Source organism: Elephas maximus, chromosome 21 (assembly GCF_024166365.1).
Source record: "Elephas maximus indicus isolate mEleMax1 chromosome 21, mEleMax1 primary haplotype, whole genome shotgun sequence".
Classification (NCBI taxonomy): domain Eukaryota; kingdom Metazoa; phylum Chordata; class Mammalia; order Proboscidea; family Elephantidae; genus Elephas; species Elephas maximus.
The window spans coordinates 8,790,845-8,808,821 of record NC_064839.1 but is presented as its reverse complement, the minus strand read 5'-3'; the positions used below and the strand labels follow the sequence as shown (position 1 = coordinate 8,808,821).

The following is a 17,977-nucleotide window of genomic DNA, read 5'->3' as shown; positions in this document are numbered from 1 at the left end:
TGAAAAACTTGACCGCGCAGACCCTCTGAAAGGGTCTTTGGGATCCTAAGGGATCCTCATCGCGCCTTGACAATTGCTGGTCTAGGGCAAAATCAGGGTTTTACAGCGGTACTGCAAAACGAATAAATATTCAGCACCTGACTTCCAAAATGGCAGTTTTTGAATCCTTAGTCAGAAAAAAAATTATTGATGGTTTTGTCAAGAATGAAAAAATGATTCGTAAACTCTCCCAATTCTATTTACACATTAAAAGCAAAAGCTGGGATGCCAGCAAGTATTATTTTAAATACCAGGCAGAAAGAGCTCAGGTCAGAATCTTCACCAGAGCACAATTTATAACAAACAAATCAACTGCTTAAAAAAGGATTATTTAAACAATATGTTACAGCCGTAAAGCAGATTCTTCTTCTGATCTGATGTGGTACAGAGTAGAACTGCCCCACTGGGTGACCCGATGTGGTACAGAGTAGAACTGCCCCACAGGGTGACCTGATGTGGTACAGAGTAGAACTGCCCCACAGGGTGACCTGATGTGGTACAGAGTAGAACTGCCCCACAGGGTGACCTGATGTGGTACAGAGTAGAACTGCCCCACAGGGTTTTCTAGGCTGTACTCTTAGGGAAGCAGACTGACAGGTCCTTCTCCTATGGAGCTGCTGGGTGGGTTTGATTCATCAACCTTTCGGTTAGCAGATGAGCACTTAACCGTTGTACCACCAGGGCTTCTATACAGTAGATAAGAGTCCTTATAAAAGTACGCCTTTGGTAGTTGGTAAAAAACTAATGAATAAAAATGCTATAAAAAAGGGAAAAATTATTTCTAATGGAGAAATCATTTAATACATGGCTTGTCTCTCATAGGCAGTTCCACTTACATTAAAAATTTCTTATAGAGCTTATTGCTTGGAAAAGATGTACATGTCCTAAGTATACTATGGACAATGAGAACCATATAACATCACTTTTTTCATCTGACCACGTTTTCAGATCAGCTGTGTAGGAGCTGTGACTCCACAGATCCAAGAACGGTGCCTCCTGTCATCTCCCTTGTCACTACAGAAGAGCTGATAATTAATACGCACTTATTTGTTCTGATACATATAATAGCTACGCTTGTCAGTCTCTTCCAGGCAACTAAATACTTTGATGGCTGAAAGCATTTCCTGTCATCACAGAAAGCAGAGAGCTTTGCATGCAGCAGGTACTCCATAAATGTTTGCTGAAATGATTATAAATACAGAGAGAGACTTTTAAATAAGAGTCATAAAATAAGAATTTTTAGTGCTTCCTGATATAATTTAGGTTATTAACAACTTCTAAAAGATCATTCATCAAAGAGAATGTCTTTACATTTTATACAATAGATTGTTCAGCTCAAAATCATGCCTCCTAAGAATAAATGGTCTCCTATGTTGTATGACAAAAATTTTTAGGTAGATTTTGCTGATCACGCATATCCAAGAATTCTTAAATTATTGAAATGCAAAGTTAATGCTGTTGAAGGAAGTCTAATATACTGAACTAAAAATAACCACGTTTCTAAAACATCACAACTAAGGTAGTTCTTTCCTAAAAAAGAAATTACAGAATATATACATCATTTATGTATTGCTACATAATACAATCAAATATCTCAGTCACTATTCAAAATGCTCCAATTTGCTCCTAAATGTTTTTTATCAAATCAGGAGCTAATTGAGGTCCATACATTATGTCTCTTAGGTCTTTTTAACCTAGAGGTTTTCCTTCTTTTTAATAACATTAAAACATTTCTGTAATAGAAAATGAACCTACAACTACAGAATTTCCTGTCTTGAAAGAGGAGCTTTTAAGACAGCTTCCACAGCACTTAAAACCTTATTATGATAGTTTTCACATGATTCAGCATGCCAGGTACGGCACTGAAAAAAACAGCCTTGTTTTCTTAAACTGTCCCTTCTCTTTCTAACCTGAACACATCCTCAGGAACCAAGAAACTTAAAAAACCCATCGCCACCGAGTCAATTCCGACTCATAGTGACCCTATAGGACAGAGTAGAGCTGCCCCATAGAATTTCCAAGGAGCGCCTGGCGGATTTGAACTGCCGACCCTTTGGTTAGCAGCCATAGCACTTAACCACTATACCACCAGGGTTTCCGTTTTATAACCATGAAAAAAACTTAGAGGACAAAAGGCTCAATTTGTGGTTTTGTTAGTTTTAAATCAGTTAAATCCACAGTAAATTTGGTTGCTGTGAGTTGGAATCAAGTCAACGGCACTGGGTTGGGTTTGGTTTTGGTTTGTAAATTTGGGTGCTAAAATTCTAACCCTACAAATTGTTTATTAAGAATCTAAAAATGAAAATGTTCTAGCAAAACTCATAATCAATGCAGACTTAATAAGAGGCTTAGATGTACAATGTTATTGGCTACTGTTTCCCAAATAACGTTTAGGTGGTAAATCACGAACACTGTTAGAGGAAAGTTTTAGTCCTTTTAGCAGCCACCAGGTTTACTGTACTCATTTGCAGTTAGTACACGGCATACAGAAGTCACTGCAAAAGAGATTACAAGTGCTTGAAAACTGTTAAAAACAGGAAAAGAGAATTAAAAGATCATTTAACCTGCCTGTCCAAACTGTACTGCAGGGTAACCAAAAAGATGATGAAAAGTTTTTTTTTTTATTATAGAAAAATTCAAGCTAATAGTACATGCAGAGGAGCGTCAGACTAAGGGTGCCACCATTCTGTGTCTCCTGTTGAAATAATTAAAGAATCCTGCTGGTGATGAAGTGGTTAACGGGCTCGGCTGCTAAACCAAAGGTCAGTGGTTCCAACACACCAGCCCTTCTGTGGGCTAAAGACGTGGCAGTCTGCTTCCATAAGGATTTAGAGTCTCGGAAACCCTGTGGGGCACTCCTACTCTCTCCTATCAGGTCACTACAAGTCGAAATCAGTGGGTTTGGTTTTTTTGGTTTTACTGAAGTAATTTGGTCCCTGGGTGGTGCAAGGAGTTTGTGATCAGCTGCTAACCTAAAGGCTGAGGGTTCAAAACTATCCAGGGGCTCCATGGAAAAAAAGGCCTCGTGATCTGCTTCCATACAGATTACAGCCAAGAAAATCCTATGGAGCTGTACTACTCTGCAACTCCTGGCGCCATCATGGATTGGAATCAACTTGATGGCAAGGGGTTTAGTTATTTGCTTTATTGAAGTAACTGGACCTGACAATGACCATTGATGGCTGCTGAAAGCCATTAGGTTGGCCTATGCTGAGGACAACTAAGCTACTGATCAATTTTAACATCACAAAGGAGAACCTGAGTATGTGCCTCCTGATGAGATGAAACACACAGCAACAACTAGGAAGTATTCTTGACACCACCCCCTTCCCCCCACAAAAAAAAGTCTGATTCTGATCAAGGCTCCAAATCTAACTAATGGTTTAGAGAAAGTACAGTGGGCAGAGCGACATGTTAAACAATACCAGGGGGATGGAATCAGCAAAACGTGGACTTTGAGAGATTCAACAAGACAGACATTTCCTGCCCCCAGAAATATAGACAAATTAAACACTAGTTATAAAGAAAGGGAAAACCTGTAGATTAAAGCAGACTTAATGGACACATCGTATGCAGTATGGATCCTGTACAGCTTCTGACTTGATAAAAACATTTAGGAGAAAATAAAGTAATTACTATTTAGAGGTACATATTGAAGTATTTACAGATGGTGTTTGGAATTTGTTTTCCAATTGCCTGGGGTGGCAGGTGGATGTGGTATACAGATGGAACAGAGCTGGCCATATACTGATAACTGCTGAAGACAGCGATGGTTAAATGGAGGTGACGAGCATATGGCACTACTCTGTGTTTACCGGAAAGTAGTATATATATAATCGTCACCCCCATTTGATCACATATATTCACTGTGTTCAAAATTTTCCATAATTAAAAGTTTTTTAAATCTTTTGAAATTATTCTTGTACACAAGTTAAATGTTTTCCTTACTATTAAATATATAGCATTTATTAGTTGACAAATAATTTGTAAATGAAAGGGAAAGAATCCTCAATCATGTGCCTAAATACCATGAATTCCACGTAAGCAGAGAATTTAAATGGTGACGTAGTTAAGCAAACAAGAAAAACAGAACAATAATGATTTATTACATCTAGTACTTTTTCAGTTTCCAATGCCACTGACTTATTTCAACCTATTAATATCTGCTTTTAACATTCAGTTCATTAGGAATGACTACTAAGTAAAAAGGTGGGAAATTAAAACCACGTAATTCTCTGCAGTTCAAAACATATCTCACATTTACATGCAACTCACCGGCTGTAAAATCTTCTGTCAAGTCAATAAATGCATGAGAATGTGGAATTCGCATTTTATTTTTGGTGGTCACCGCAGGATGCCATGATAAATTCCTAAAAAATTAAATAAATTTCTTAATGCAAACATCAAATAAGAATTTTTAAAACAGAAAAATCTTTGAATGCAAAACATAAAATTTACTTTCATTGAGATACATTTCATATTTTCATTCGCCTCATATGCATGAGAAAGCTGGACAATGAGTAAGGAAGACTGAAGAACTGATGCCTCTGAATTATGGTGCCGGTGAAGAATACTGAACGTACCACGGACTGCCAGAAGAATGAACAAATCTGTCTCGGAAGAAGTATAGCAAGAATGCTTCTTAGAAGCAAAGAGGGCGAGACTACATCTCACGTACTTCGGACGTGTTATCAGGAGAGACCATACTTTATCATGGTTGATAAAGTCGAGGGTGAGTGAAAAAGAGGAAGAACCTCAAGGAGATGGACTGACACAGTCGCTACAACAATGGGCTCAAGCACAACGATTGTGAGAATGGCACAGGGCTGGGCAGCGTTTCATTCTGTCATACATGGGGTTGCTATGAGTTCGAACAAATTCAACGGCACCTAACAATATTACTCCATATACCATATAATTCACTCTTTTAAAATGTACAATTCAGTGGTTTTTAGTATAGCCACAATGAGCAACCATCACCACTACCTAATTCCAGAGCATTTACATCATGCCCCAAAGAAACACTGAGTATTAGCAGTCCTTTCCCATTCTCCACCCCCTCCCTCAACCCCTAACCAGTTGCCTTTGAGTTGATTTTGAAATATCCAGAATAGGTATATCGATAGAGACAGAATGCTGATTGGTGGCTGCCAAGAGCTGGGGGGTAGGAGATAGGAAGTGTAACTACTTAACAGGTACAGGGCTTCCTTTTCAGCGATAAAAAGGTTTTGGAATCAGATGGAGGTTATAGTTGCAGCATTGTGACTATACTAAATGTCACTGAATTTAGTAACTGTATAATGTTTAATTTTATGTTATGTGAATTTTACTTCAACTAAACAAAAAGTGCTAGAACAGAGATTCAGAATCTCTGAATTTGTTGATGTAGTGCAGATTTGGATTCAGCGCCTATACTAGCCCTCACACTATGGAAAAAACCGTAGTACAGAGTTCTTGTATATCCCTCATCCAGCTTCCCTTAATGTTAACGTCTTACCTAATCATAATTATAAAAACTAGGAAGGTAACACTGGCCAATTACTAAGAACAAAAGAAGGAATACCAGGTTTAAATGAAGTCACTCTCCCGCAATTCCTGATTAGTTGAGAACATCCTAATTCTAAAAGGCACTCCCATCTCTGAAGGTCCGAATCAAATCAGCTTTCTCCAAAAGGCATTCTCCTCAGTTACTGTTTTATTATTACATTTTTCTCTATTATAGCACTTTGGGTTGCATTAAAATTACTTGAGTAACTTTCTCTTTGAGATTGTTTAAGTGCCTCCAGGAACCCTGCGTCATGGATATTTGTGTCCACACTGCCCAACCAGGACCTGGCTTCCATGAAGTGGTCAGCAAATACTGGCTGGAAAGAATCATACTCTCAAGTAGGATTTCCCATTCTACTTATAGTTAGAATTTGCTAATTTTTTCATAGTACTATGTCCCAGTCCAATACGGAACCACAGACATGGCATATCCAAAGAACAATCTAAAACTATTCAAATCCAACTTAACCATCAACACAGTATCTGACTGGATAGGAAACAAAGTTTATTTGTGAACTTGGTTTTGACCACCTTTGGAAAGCGGAGAGACACAATGGACTAATCTGTTCTTAGTAGGTGGGATCTGGGAAAAGGAATAAGTATTCATCAGGAGGAGATGGTCAAAGGGGCCATTTTCGACAAACAACAACCTCTTCCCAATAATCTTCTTCTATACTCTTTTTAGCACACACCGTGACTCATCTTTAACCTCAACAAGACAATAAAAACGAAAACAAGCAGAATTGATACAACTTAATTTTATTATTTCAACCAAAACCCTATAATAGAAGGCTACATTCATAACAAAATATTAAAATAAATTGGGTATTTGTATTTAACATTTGTTGGAAGGTACTTTATGCCAAGCAACTCTAGACTGATTACTCTTCTTTCATACTGTACAGGTTAGAAATCTTTAAAATAATTTCAATTAATGTATAATTTAATAATGGCTGATTCACTTTTTAAGACAGGCTATTTATTCAAAAGTCCTACAAATTCTAAGCATTGAAGTGTTTTTAATTACCAAGAAAATAATCAGACTCAGGCTAGAGATACTATAACAAGTTCACCTTGAGTCACTTCAGAAGACTTTCCTAATGTTCCCAACAAATTTGTAATTATAGACCAAGAATGAATTAAAGAACACAGGCTTTTATAGAGTCGAGCTCAGTGAGGTTGACCATGTGGCTCTGTCTTTAATTACTACCTGAGCAGTATTGATCCCATTCCCTACAGAATTTTTAATAGGTTCTCTTTCAAAAAAGTTATAGCTAGGTTTTTGGGAAATCCTAAAGTAACCTGTGACATTTTGTCCAAGAAGATGTTTAACCAAATGTTCATTTGAAATGTACTGTGAAAGTAGAACAATGATAAAGCAAAAGTCATAAAGTAGCAACCCATGGGAAAAATACAGCACAAAGATGTAATTTGACTTGTATAGTTTTAAAAATTCTGAATTCACAGCAAGAACTTAAAAAAAAAACAGATTTCACATAAAAACCTGGATTTCCAGTTTCCCATGAAATACCAGTAGGTCTGTCATCCACCTGGCCCTTTTCAGACAAAGCCAGTGCCCACAGACTGCTGAAGTCCAAAAAAAAAAAAGCCTTCCCAAAATGCTCCTTAACTCTGGTTTCCCACTTGACCTTTTTAGCTGTTTGCAATGCTAATAAACTATTAATTGTAACACTGCTTTGTCTTTAACATTTCAAATTAACATTCAAGTTCATCACAGCTTGAAGTTTTATTGCTGTTGTTGTGACCCCATGCCAAAGGATCAAATTGGTGGTCAGTCCTGCATCATCCCCATGACTGGTTAGGGATCAAACCCTTGTGATCAATAGGGTTTTTTCACTGGCTGATTTTCAGGAATAAAACTGGCTGATTTTTAGATCACCAAGCCTTTCTTCCCAGTCAGGCTGGAAGCTCAAGTGAAACTTGTTAATTATCATAATAACACGGGAGTCTCCAATGACAGATGGGAGGTGGCTGCGCATGAGTTGCACTGGCCAGGAACTGAACCTGGGTCTCTCCCATGTAAGGAGTGAATTCTAACAATGAGCCACCAATGCCTCACTGAGGTTTTGTAACTGTCATCTATGTTCTACTTTACATTAACATCCTGTGGAAAGAAGCAGTTGCCTTTATAGTTTACTGTGTACACAGTGTCTATATACCATTCTGATGTTCACCAAAGAGGGTGGGGTTGGAGAAGAGCTGCTGCTTCTTTTTTGGGGTGTATTTTAAGATGGTTGAAAACTGAATATACATACAGATTTCTATTAGAATCAAATCATTCAAAAATTCATAGTTATCCTTCTACTGTGCATTGAAAATTACTCTTTGGACACATCACAGGTTTCAGCAATAAGAAGCAGAAGCCATATGTTTCCAACAACTACATTCATATAGGGATCCCAGGGTGGTACAAACAGTTGATGCGCTTGGCTGCTAATCAAAAGGTTGATGGTTTGATTCCACCCAGAGTTGCCTCATAAGAAATGTCTGTTGAGCTACTTATGAAAAATTAGCCATTGAAAATCCCATGGTGTATATAGCTCTTATATAGCTCTACTCTGACACACATGAGGTTGCCATGAGTGAGCACTGACTCAACAGTAACTGGTTGGTTTGATATTCATATAAACTGTAATCTTCTCATATATGTGCCCAACTCCATTTGAAAGTAAGGTCACAAATAAATACTACTCTAATCACAAAGGAAAGAACCACCGAGATGAAAAAATGGGCAGTTCTCACCACACTGAATCTGTTCACTGACATTTCTTGACCTCTGTAGAAAACTCCAATTATTAACTTTTCTCTCCCAACAGGGAACACAATTATGTCAAGGTGTTCTAATTGGTGGGCATCATCACCATTAATTACAAAGGACAGCATTTATTGAGGGATGAATTTAAATGTAGCTTTTGGTTGCCTATGGTAACTGCTCTTTGAAATGACTGCTAATCCACCCACTTTTCAGTATATCAGCTTATACTGAACTATCAGTATTCCAGATACTAGGTAAAAACAGTGACTAGGAGTTTCATCTAGCATGAAGGTGTCTGCTCTCCAACCTGCTTAGTTCTTCAGACCAGAGGTCTTCAAGCTTTTTTTGCTCAGATACCCTCTAAAAGGATTTTGAAAAACTATGCATTCATTAACATATTTAAGTCCATCCCTAAGAAAAAAACTTAAATGTTTTCATCAGCTTAAGTAGTTACAAGTAGATGATCTTTCAATCTACTAGAATTACTGAAGTTTTAAAAGAAAACAATTACTTTTAAAAATGTATCCAGTGGAATATAAATGCCATATGGAACTGTTATCTACCATCACCCATTAAAAAAATAACATGAACAAGATCTTCTTTAATACTCAGAAATTATACTGCTTTTCCTTTTATCCTTGAACTCATACTTCCATTCCATTTGTCTCACAGAACTTTATAATAGAAAATGTTTTTATATCTAAAGTCTTTTTAATGATCACTCTATCATACTTCTCCAAACAAAAATATATATACATACAAATTGGTATATAAAATTTTAAACTGGTTTTGTTTATGGGTCTAAGTATCTGAAAAAAAAATCTCTTTGAGCTTAAGTTATTTTAACTATTAGTATACAATTGATGAAAACACATATTATACAATTTGACTAACTTACTAAACCAAAGGTAAATTTCTTTAGAAATGCATTTCTCAAACAGATGAATTAAGCTTTAATATACTAATTACTCTTTACTTAGAGGCACCTCCTTTAACCAGATATACTCAAAAAGGGTTTGGCAAATCCTTTTATTGCATCTTTGGCCATACATACATACATATATATATATATATATTTTTTTAAGTGTGACAAACATATCATGATCGTGTATTTAAAAAATCTTTATGTTTTATGAGACTGAAGGGGCACACCAGCCCAGGGACAAGGACTAGAAGGCAGGAGGAGACAGGACAGCTGGAAATAGGAAACCCAAGGTCGAGAAGGGAGAGTGTTGACATGTTATGGGGTTGTTAACCAATGTTGTAAAACAATATGTGTCCTGTTTAATGAGAAGCTTGTTTGTTCTGTAAACTTTTGTCATGGATTGAATTGTGTCCCCCCAAAATACCTGTCAATTTGGTTAGGTTAAATTGTGTGGTTGTCCTCCATTTTGTGATTGTTAATTTTATGTTAAAGAGGATTAGGATGGGATTGCTAACACCCTTACTAAGGCCACATCTCTGATTCAATGTAAAGAGAGTTTCCCTGGGGTGTGGCCTGCACCATCTTTTATCTTACAAGAGATAAAAGGAAAGGGAAGCAAGGACAGAGTCCGGGGACCTCAGACCACCAAGAAAGCAGTGCCCAAAGCACAGGGTGTCCTTTGGACCCAGGATCCCTGCACGAAGAAGCTCCTAGTTTGGGTGAAGACTGATGAGAAGGCCAACAGAAAGAGAAAGCCTTCTCCTGGAGCTGACACCCTGAATTTGGACTTTCAGTCTACTGTACTGTGAAGAAATAAATTTCTGTTTGTGAAAGCCACTTCTGATATTTCTATTATAGCAGCATTAGATAACTAAGACAACCTTCATCTAAAGTAAAAAAAAAAAAAAAAGAAAAGCCTTACGTTTTAGAGATATTAATTGAAACACTTATAAGTTAAAAATATCTGGGGGTAGGGGCTGGAAGAAAGAGAAATAGAGGGAAAGTTATGGGGTATGGATGAAATAAGAGTGGCCATGACTTGGTAATTTTTGAAGCCGGTAAATTCATTGTCCCATTCTCTCTACTTCTGTATATGTTTGATATTTTCCATCATAAAAAGTTAAAAAAAATTAGAGCTGCAGACTTAGCTCATTTAATTTATGGAAAATGCCTGCCATATTGTCCAATTAGCACAGACAGTTCTCAGTGTCAAACAAATTTCCAAATGGAAGTTATTTTCTGTCAGGAAGTGTTTGTGCTAGTTTTTTTCAATTCAAATAAATGTGTTAATACGTGTTCCAGGGAATATAAAAACTACTTGTAAATTACAGAATATATGATATTTCTAAAACCAGTTCGGGTTAAAATAATGTAATGCTGATAAACTGATGTACCTGTTTTTAAAAAGAGTTTATAAAAAAGGGCAGTGAAGCAGCATGCTGTTTATCATTGGTTGACAGCCATGCAACGGAACAGCTAAAATAATTTATGACACAAAAGGATGATAAAATAATCACAGTTCTTCAGTAAACATGCAAATTCAACTCTGATGTCTGGCTTCTGCAGTAATTAAATAAAAATATATTACAAAAAGCAGAAATAATGCCATTTCTTTCTTATTAGACATAACAAACTTTTCCCATGACTTTAATAAAAGAAAGGTATATGCTGTAAAAAAATAACTGGTCAAGCAGCTAGCATGTTAACTTATTTTTTTTTATTAATAGGAGGTAGAAAATGGTAAGCATTTCATAAGATACGATGATTCACTTTAAGTGAAATTTTCCTGATATTTTATCAGTTAAAAAAAACAACTAGTTTTTTAACTAGTTTCAGTTAAGTTATAGAAAAATGCACACCAAATCTGAAAGGAATTCTCCCAAGTTTTATCCATGGGTTTGGCAGCCCCAGAGAACATTCCAGGCACATGGGAAATGATCATTACCATCATCTGAAACTACTCTGGCTTCAGAAGAACGTTTTCCCAGCTCACGATGTGTCCAGGGACAAGGGTACTGCAAAGAGCTAAAGGACCTGTTTTTTGGGATCTGACTTTTTCATGGAATCTTTCTCTGCATTGCTCTCCCAGGGCGTTCTCTAAACAATAACAGAGTTTTTGATAATAATCAGGGGATGAAGTGGCAAAGTCACTAAAACAAAAACTGTCACTGCTCCCATAGCACCATTCGAGCAATCTGAATTCAGAATATCTCAATGTGGACCCAAATGCCCCCTTCTGCAGCCAAGCTTCATCTGAAATATGTATAAAAGCCAAGCTTCATCTGAAATATGTATAAAAAAGAGGAAAACTGGGAGTTCTATCAGTTTAGGATACCCTGACTAATCATAAAAGCAGATTTTCACTGTGACTGGTGCCCTGTGGGTCTTTACATCCCCAGGAAATGCACCATTAGTAAGACTGAGGAAGGGCAACAAATGTGGCTTTCTCAGGTGAGAAGCAGGTACATTCTCAGGCACATCAATTTTAGGTAAGAGTCAAGATGTAGACAATCTGTGCTTATATACTCCTCTGAAGTCTTTTCTTATGGTAAAATAAGTAACCATAGGCTACTGCGCTGTTGCCAAAGATGGCCACCTTGTCTCCCATCCCATGTGCTCTTACATTCTGATTATGTCATGGCCGGGTGAAGAGGCAGCATCTGTCATACTCTGTTAGCCCTGAACCTTGGCTAGCCCTCTGGTCTGCTCCGACCAACAGGATGCAGCAGGATCCTGATGCTGTCTGTCTACCTTCCAGAGCTGAGATATGCAGCTTCTATGTGCACGTTTTGGAGTGCTCCTCCTTGAAATACAGGCACTTTGCTAGGAGAAAGTCTGAACTAGTCACGTGGACAGACAGCAGCCACCTGAAGGGGCACCAAGGTGCTAAACAGGAGAAGGAAGCTTTCTTGGACCTTCCAGGACCCTGGCCACCAGCTGAATGCAGCTGAGTGAATGACCTCAGTCAATACCAGGTGGTACAGAACCACTCAGCCAAGCCTTGATCAAATTCCTGATCCACAAAATTGAGAGCGAATAAAATGGCTGTTGTTTGAGGCCATTAAATTTTGAGGTGGTTTACTACACTGCCACCAAACCCAAAAACCTGTTGCCACCAAGTTGATTTCGACTCACAGCTACCCTATAGGAACAGAGTAGAACTGACCCATAAGGTTTCCAAGGAGCAGTTAGTGGATTTGAACTCCTGGCCTTATGGTTGGCAACTGAGCTTGTTACACTGCTAAAGACAAGCAAAACAGCACCCTAGTTTGAGAATGACCGCTTTAGTTCCCGGTCCCAATCCCTGGGAATCACAAATTTTATCAGTCCTGGGGCATGGCAGGCAAGGGGACAAATGGGGTAGCTCAAAAAGGTTAACAATTGCCTTATCTTACTGCTCTTTTGTATACAATCACCGCCATGGGCCTCTGTGACTGCAGCGACGGTGGTGATCTTACTGAAACAGGCAGGAGCACAGCATTTAGAGCTGGGCAGATCAAGATTCAGATCCCACACCTTCTACTTATTTACATGTTGCGAGCCTGAGGCGGTCATGTAAACTTTGGATTAGCCTCTTAACTTTTCAATAAATAGCCTGTTTCTCTTAAACCCTGTTAACTGCACACACTATGTTGTGAGAGGAAAAAAAAAAAAAAAGAGGGACAACGGATGTAAAGTGCCAACCCCCGAGTCAGTCAGTAGATATTAAATAAAAAAAAGGCTTGTTTGAGCTTTTCTTTCTTCTCTTTCTTCTTCCCCATCCAACCCTGTGCTTCACACAGGACAGCAAAACCGTGCAATCCCATGATACGTCTCCTCGGGGGCGGGAGGAGGGCAAGGTGTGGAGCAGTGTACATGGCAGAAGAGCAGGGAAAGAAACATCACTGAACAACAAAATCACCCTGGTAATCACTTGATGAATCATTCACACACTCTGGGCCTCAGTCAGAAATCAAAGGTGTGAGACCAGATACAGCTTAAGGACCTCTTGGCAATAACATCTTAAGTCCATGAGAGGAAACATGGAGCTTTCTGTTCAGCTGTGTCCTTTACTCTGTCCCAGTAGCCCTGGCTCCAGAGGCTGAGCAACAGGGACATCACAGGCGAGAGACCGCCCTGCAGCTCTGGCTCCCAGGGCACAGAGGCAACAGGATGGGAGGCCATCTGAAGAGAGGCACATGGCCACAGCTGGGCCTGCACCTCTGCTCAGCACTGCTGCGGGGACCTCATTCAGGAGCTGCAGCTCATGGCTCACACCTCCCCACTGCTAGACTTAAGGTATTAGTAGGCCATTCTCAACAGAGTATAAAGTTTTTTTTTTTTTAATAACTTTTATTAAGCTTCAAGTGAACGTTTACAAATCCAATCAGTCTGTCACATATAAGTTTACATACATCTCACTCCCTACTCCCACTTGCTCTCCCCCTCTTGAGTCAGCCCTTTCAGTCTCTCCTTTCTTGACAATTTTGCCTGCTTCCCTCTCTCTCTACCCTCCCATCCCCCCTCCAGACAAGAGTTGCCAACACAATCTCAAGTGTCCACCTGATATAATTAGCTCACTCTTCATCCGCGTCTCTCTCCCACCCACTGACCAGTCCCTTTCATTTCTGATGAGTTGTCTTCGGGAATGGTTCCTGTCCTGTGTCAACTGAAGGTCTGCGGAGCATGGCCGCCGGGATTCCTCCAGCCTCAGTCAGACCATTAAGTTTGGTCTTTTTATGAGAATTTGGGGTCTGTATCCCACTGATCTCCTGCTCCCTCAGGGGTCCTCTGCTGTGATCTCTATCAGGGCAGTCATCGATTGTGGCGGGGCGCCAACTAGTTCTTCTGGTCTCAGGATGATGTAGGTCTCTGGTTCATGTGGCCCTTTCTGTCTCTTGGGCTCTTAGTTGTCGTGTGGCCTTGGTGTTCTTCATTTTCCTTTGCTCCAGGTGGGTTGAGACCAATTGCTGCATCGTAGATGGCCGCTTGTTAGCATTTAAGACCCCAGACGCCACATTTCAAAGTGGGATGCAGAATGATTTCATAATAGAATTATTTTGCCAATTGACTTAGAAGTCCCCGCAAACCATGTTCCCCAGACCCCCGCACTTGCTCCCCTGACCTTTGAAGCATTCATTTTATCCCGGAAACTTCTTTGCTTTTGGTCCAGTCCAATTGAGCTGACCTTCCATGTATTGAGTGTTGTCTTTCCCTTCACCTAAAGCAGTTCTTATCTACTGATTAATCAATAAAAAACCCTCTCCCACCCTCCCTCCCTCCCCCCCTCGTAACCACAAAAGTATGTGTTCTTCTCAGGTTTACTATTTCTCAAGATCTTATAATAGTGGTCTTATACAATATTTCTCCTTTTGTCTCTGACTAATTTCGCTCAGCATAATGCCTTCCAGGTTCCTCCATGTTATGAAATGTTTCAGAGATTCGTCACTGTTCTTTATCGATGCGTAGTATTCCATTGTGTGAATATACCAGAATTTATTTACCCATTCATCCGTTGATGGACACCTTGGTTGCTTCCAGCTTTTTGCTATTGTAAACAGAGCTGCAATAAACATGGGTGTGCATATATCTGTTTGTATGAAGGCTCTTGTATCTCTAGGGTATATTCCGAGGAGTGGGATTTCTGGGTTGTATGGTAGTTTTATTTCTAACTGTTTAAGATAACGCCAGATAGATTTCCAAAGTGGTTGTACCATTTTACATTCCCACCAGCAGTGTATGAGAGTTCCAATCTCTCCGCAGCCTCTCCAACATTTATTATTTTGTGTTTTTTGGATTAATGCCAGCCTTGCTGGTGTGAGATGGAATCTCATGGTAGTTTTAATTTGCATTTCTCTAATGGCTATGATCGAGAGCATTTTCTCATGTATCTGTTGGCTGCCTGAATATCTTCTTTAGTGAAATGTGTGTTCATATCCTTTGCCCACTTTTTTTTTTTAATAACTTTTATTAAGCTTCAAGTGAACGTTTACAAATCCAATCAGTCTGTCACATATAAGTTTACATACATCTCACTCCCTACTCCCACTTACTCTCCCCCTCTTGAGTCAGCCCTTTCAGTCTCTCCTTTCTTGACAATTTTGCCTGCTTCCCTCTCTCTCTACCCTCCCATCCCCCCTCCAGACAAGAGTTGCCAACACAATCTCAAGTGTCCACCTGATATAATTAGCTCACTCTTCATCAGCGTCTCTCTCCCACCCGCTGACCAGTCCGTTTCATTTCTGATGAGTTGTCTTCGGGGATGGTTCCTGTCCTGTGTCAACAGAAGGTCTGGGGACCATGGCCGCCGGGATTCCTCCAGTCTCAGTCAGACCATTAAGTTTGGTCTTTTTATGAGAATTTGGGGTCTGCATCCCACTGATCTCCTGCTCGCTCAGGGGTCCTCTGCTGTGCTCCCTGTCAGGGCAGTCATCGATTGTGGCCGGGCACCAACTAGTTCTTCTGGTCTCAGGATGATGTAGGTCTCTGGTTCATGTGGCCCTTTCTGTCTCTTGGGCTCTTAGTTGTCGTGTGGCCTTGGTGTTCTTCATTTTCCTTTGCTCCAGGTGGGTTGAGACCAATTGCTGCATCGTAGATGGCCGCTTGTTAGCATTTAAGACCCCAGACGCCACATTTCAAAGTGGGATGCAGAATGATTTCATAATAGAATTATTTTGCCAATTGACTTAGAAGTCCCCGCAAACCATGTTCCCCAGACCCCCGCGCTTGCTCCCCTGACCTTTGAAGCATTCATTTTATCCCGGAAACTTCTTTGCTTTTGGTCCAGTCCAATTGAGCTGACCTTCCATGTATTGAGTGTTGTCTTTCCCTTCACCTAAAGCAGTTCTTATCTACTGATTAATCAATAAAAAACCCTCTCCCACCCTCCCTCCCTCCCCCCCTCGTAACCACAAAAGTATGTGTTCTTCTCAGGTTTACTATTTCTCAAGATCTTATAATAGTGGTCTTATACAATATTTCTCCTTTTGTCTCTGACTAATTTCGCTCAGCATAATGCCTTCCAGGTTCCTCCATGTTATGAAATGTTTCAGAGATTCGTCACTGTTCTTTATCGATGCGTAGTATTCCATTGTGTGAATATACCAGAATTTATTTACCCATTCATCCGTTGATGGACACCTTGGTTGCTTCCAGCTTTTTGCTATTGTAAACAGAGCTGCAATAAACATGGGTGTGCATATATCTGTTTGTATGAAGGCTCTTGTATCTCTAGGGTATATTCCGAGGAGTGGGATTTCTGGGTTGTATGGTAGTTTTATTTCTAACTGTTTAAGATAACGCCAGATAGATTTCCAAAGTGGTTGTACCATTTTACATTCCCACCAGCAGTGTATGAGAGTTCCAATCTCTCCGCAGCCTCTCCAACATTTATTATTTTGTGTTTTTTGGATTAATGCCAGCCTTGCTGGTGTGAGATGGAATCTCATGGTAGTTTTAATTTGCATTTCTCTAATGGCTAATGATCCAGAGCATTTTCTCATGTTACCTGTTGGCTGCCTGAATATCTTCTTTAGTGAAATGTGTGTTCATATCCTTTGCCCACTTCTTGATTGGGTTGTTTGTCTTTTTGTGGTTGAGTTTTGACAGAATCATGTAGATTTTAGAGATCAGGCGCTGGTCGGAGATGGCATAGCTGAAAGTTCTTTCCCAGTCTGTAGGTGGTCTTTTTACTCTTTTGGAGAAGTCTTTAGATGAGCATAGGTGTTTGATTTTTAGGAGCTCCCAGTTATCGGGTTTCTCTTCATCATTTTTGGTAATGTTTTGTATTCTGTTTATACCTTGTATTAGGGCTTCTAGGGTTGTCCCTATTTTTTCTTCCATGATCTTTATCGTTTTAGTCTTTATGTTTAGGTCTTTGATCCACTTGGAGTTAGTTTTTGTGCATGGTGTGAGGTATGGGTCCTGTTTCATTTTTTTGCAAATGGATATCCAGTTATGCCAGCACCATTTGTTAAAAAGGCTATCTTTTCCCCAGTTAATTGAAACTGGTCCTTTGTCAAATATCAGCTGCTCATACGTGGATGGATCTATGTCTGGGTTCTCAATTCTGTTCCATTGGTCTATGTGTCTGTTGTTGTACCAATACCAGGCTGTTTTGACTACTGTGGCTGTATAATAGGTTCTGAAGTCAGGTAAGGTGAGGCCTCCCACTTTCTTCTTCTTTTTCAGTAGTGCTTTGCTTATCCGGGGCTTCTTTCCCTTCCATATGAAATTGGTGATTTGTTTCTCTATCCCCTTAAAATATGACATTGGAATTTGGATCGGAAGTGCGTTAAATGTATAGATGGCTTTTGGTAGAATAGACATTTTTACTATGTTAAGTCTTCCTATCCATGAGCAGGGTATGTTTTTCCACTTAAGTATGTCCTTTTGAATTTCTTGTAGTAGAGCTTTGTAGTTTTCTTTGTATAGGTCTTTTACATCCTTGGTAAGATTTATCCCTAAGTATCTTATCTTCTTGGGGGCTACTGTGAATGGTATTGATTTGGTTATTTCCTCTTTGGTGTTCTTTTTGTTGATGTAGAGGAATCCAAGTGATTTTTGTATGTTTATTTTATAACCTGAGACTCTGCCAAACTCTTCTATTAGTTTCAGTAGTTTTCTGGAGGATTCCTTAGGGTTTTCTGTGTATATAATCATGTCATCTGCAAATAGTGATAACTTTACTTCTTCTTTGCCAATCCGGATAC

General features: G+C 39.4%; 1 protein-coding gene across 1 annotated transcript in view; it reads right to left on the bottom strand.

Moving 5' to 3' along the window:
- Positions 1-17,977, bottom strand: part of ITFG1 (integrin alpha FG-GAP repeat containing 1) — a 244,290-nt gene that overhangs the window by 207,337 nt on the left and 18,976 nt on the right. The window contains exon 6 of the mRNA XM_049864307.1: positions 4,315-4,409. Coding sequence (XP_049720264.1) covers positions 4,315-4,409 — 95 coding nt within the window. The remainder of the gene's footprint in view (positions 1-4,314; positions 4,410-17,977) is intronic.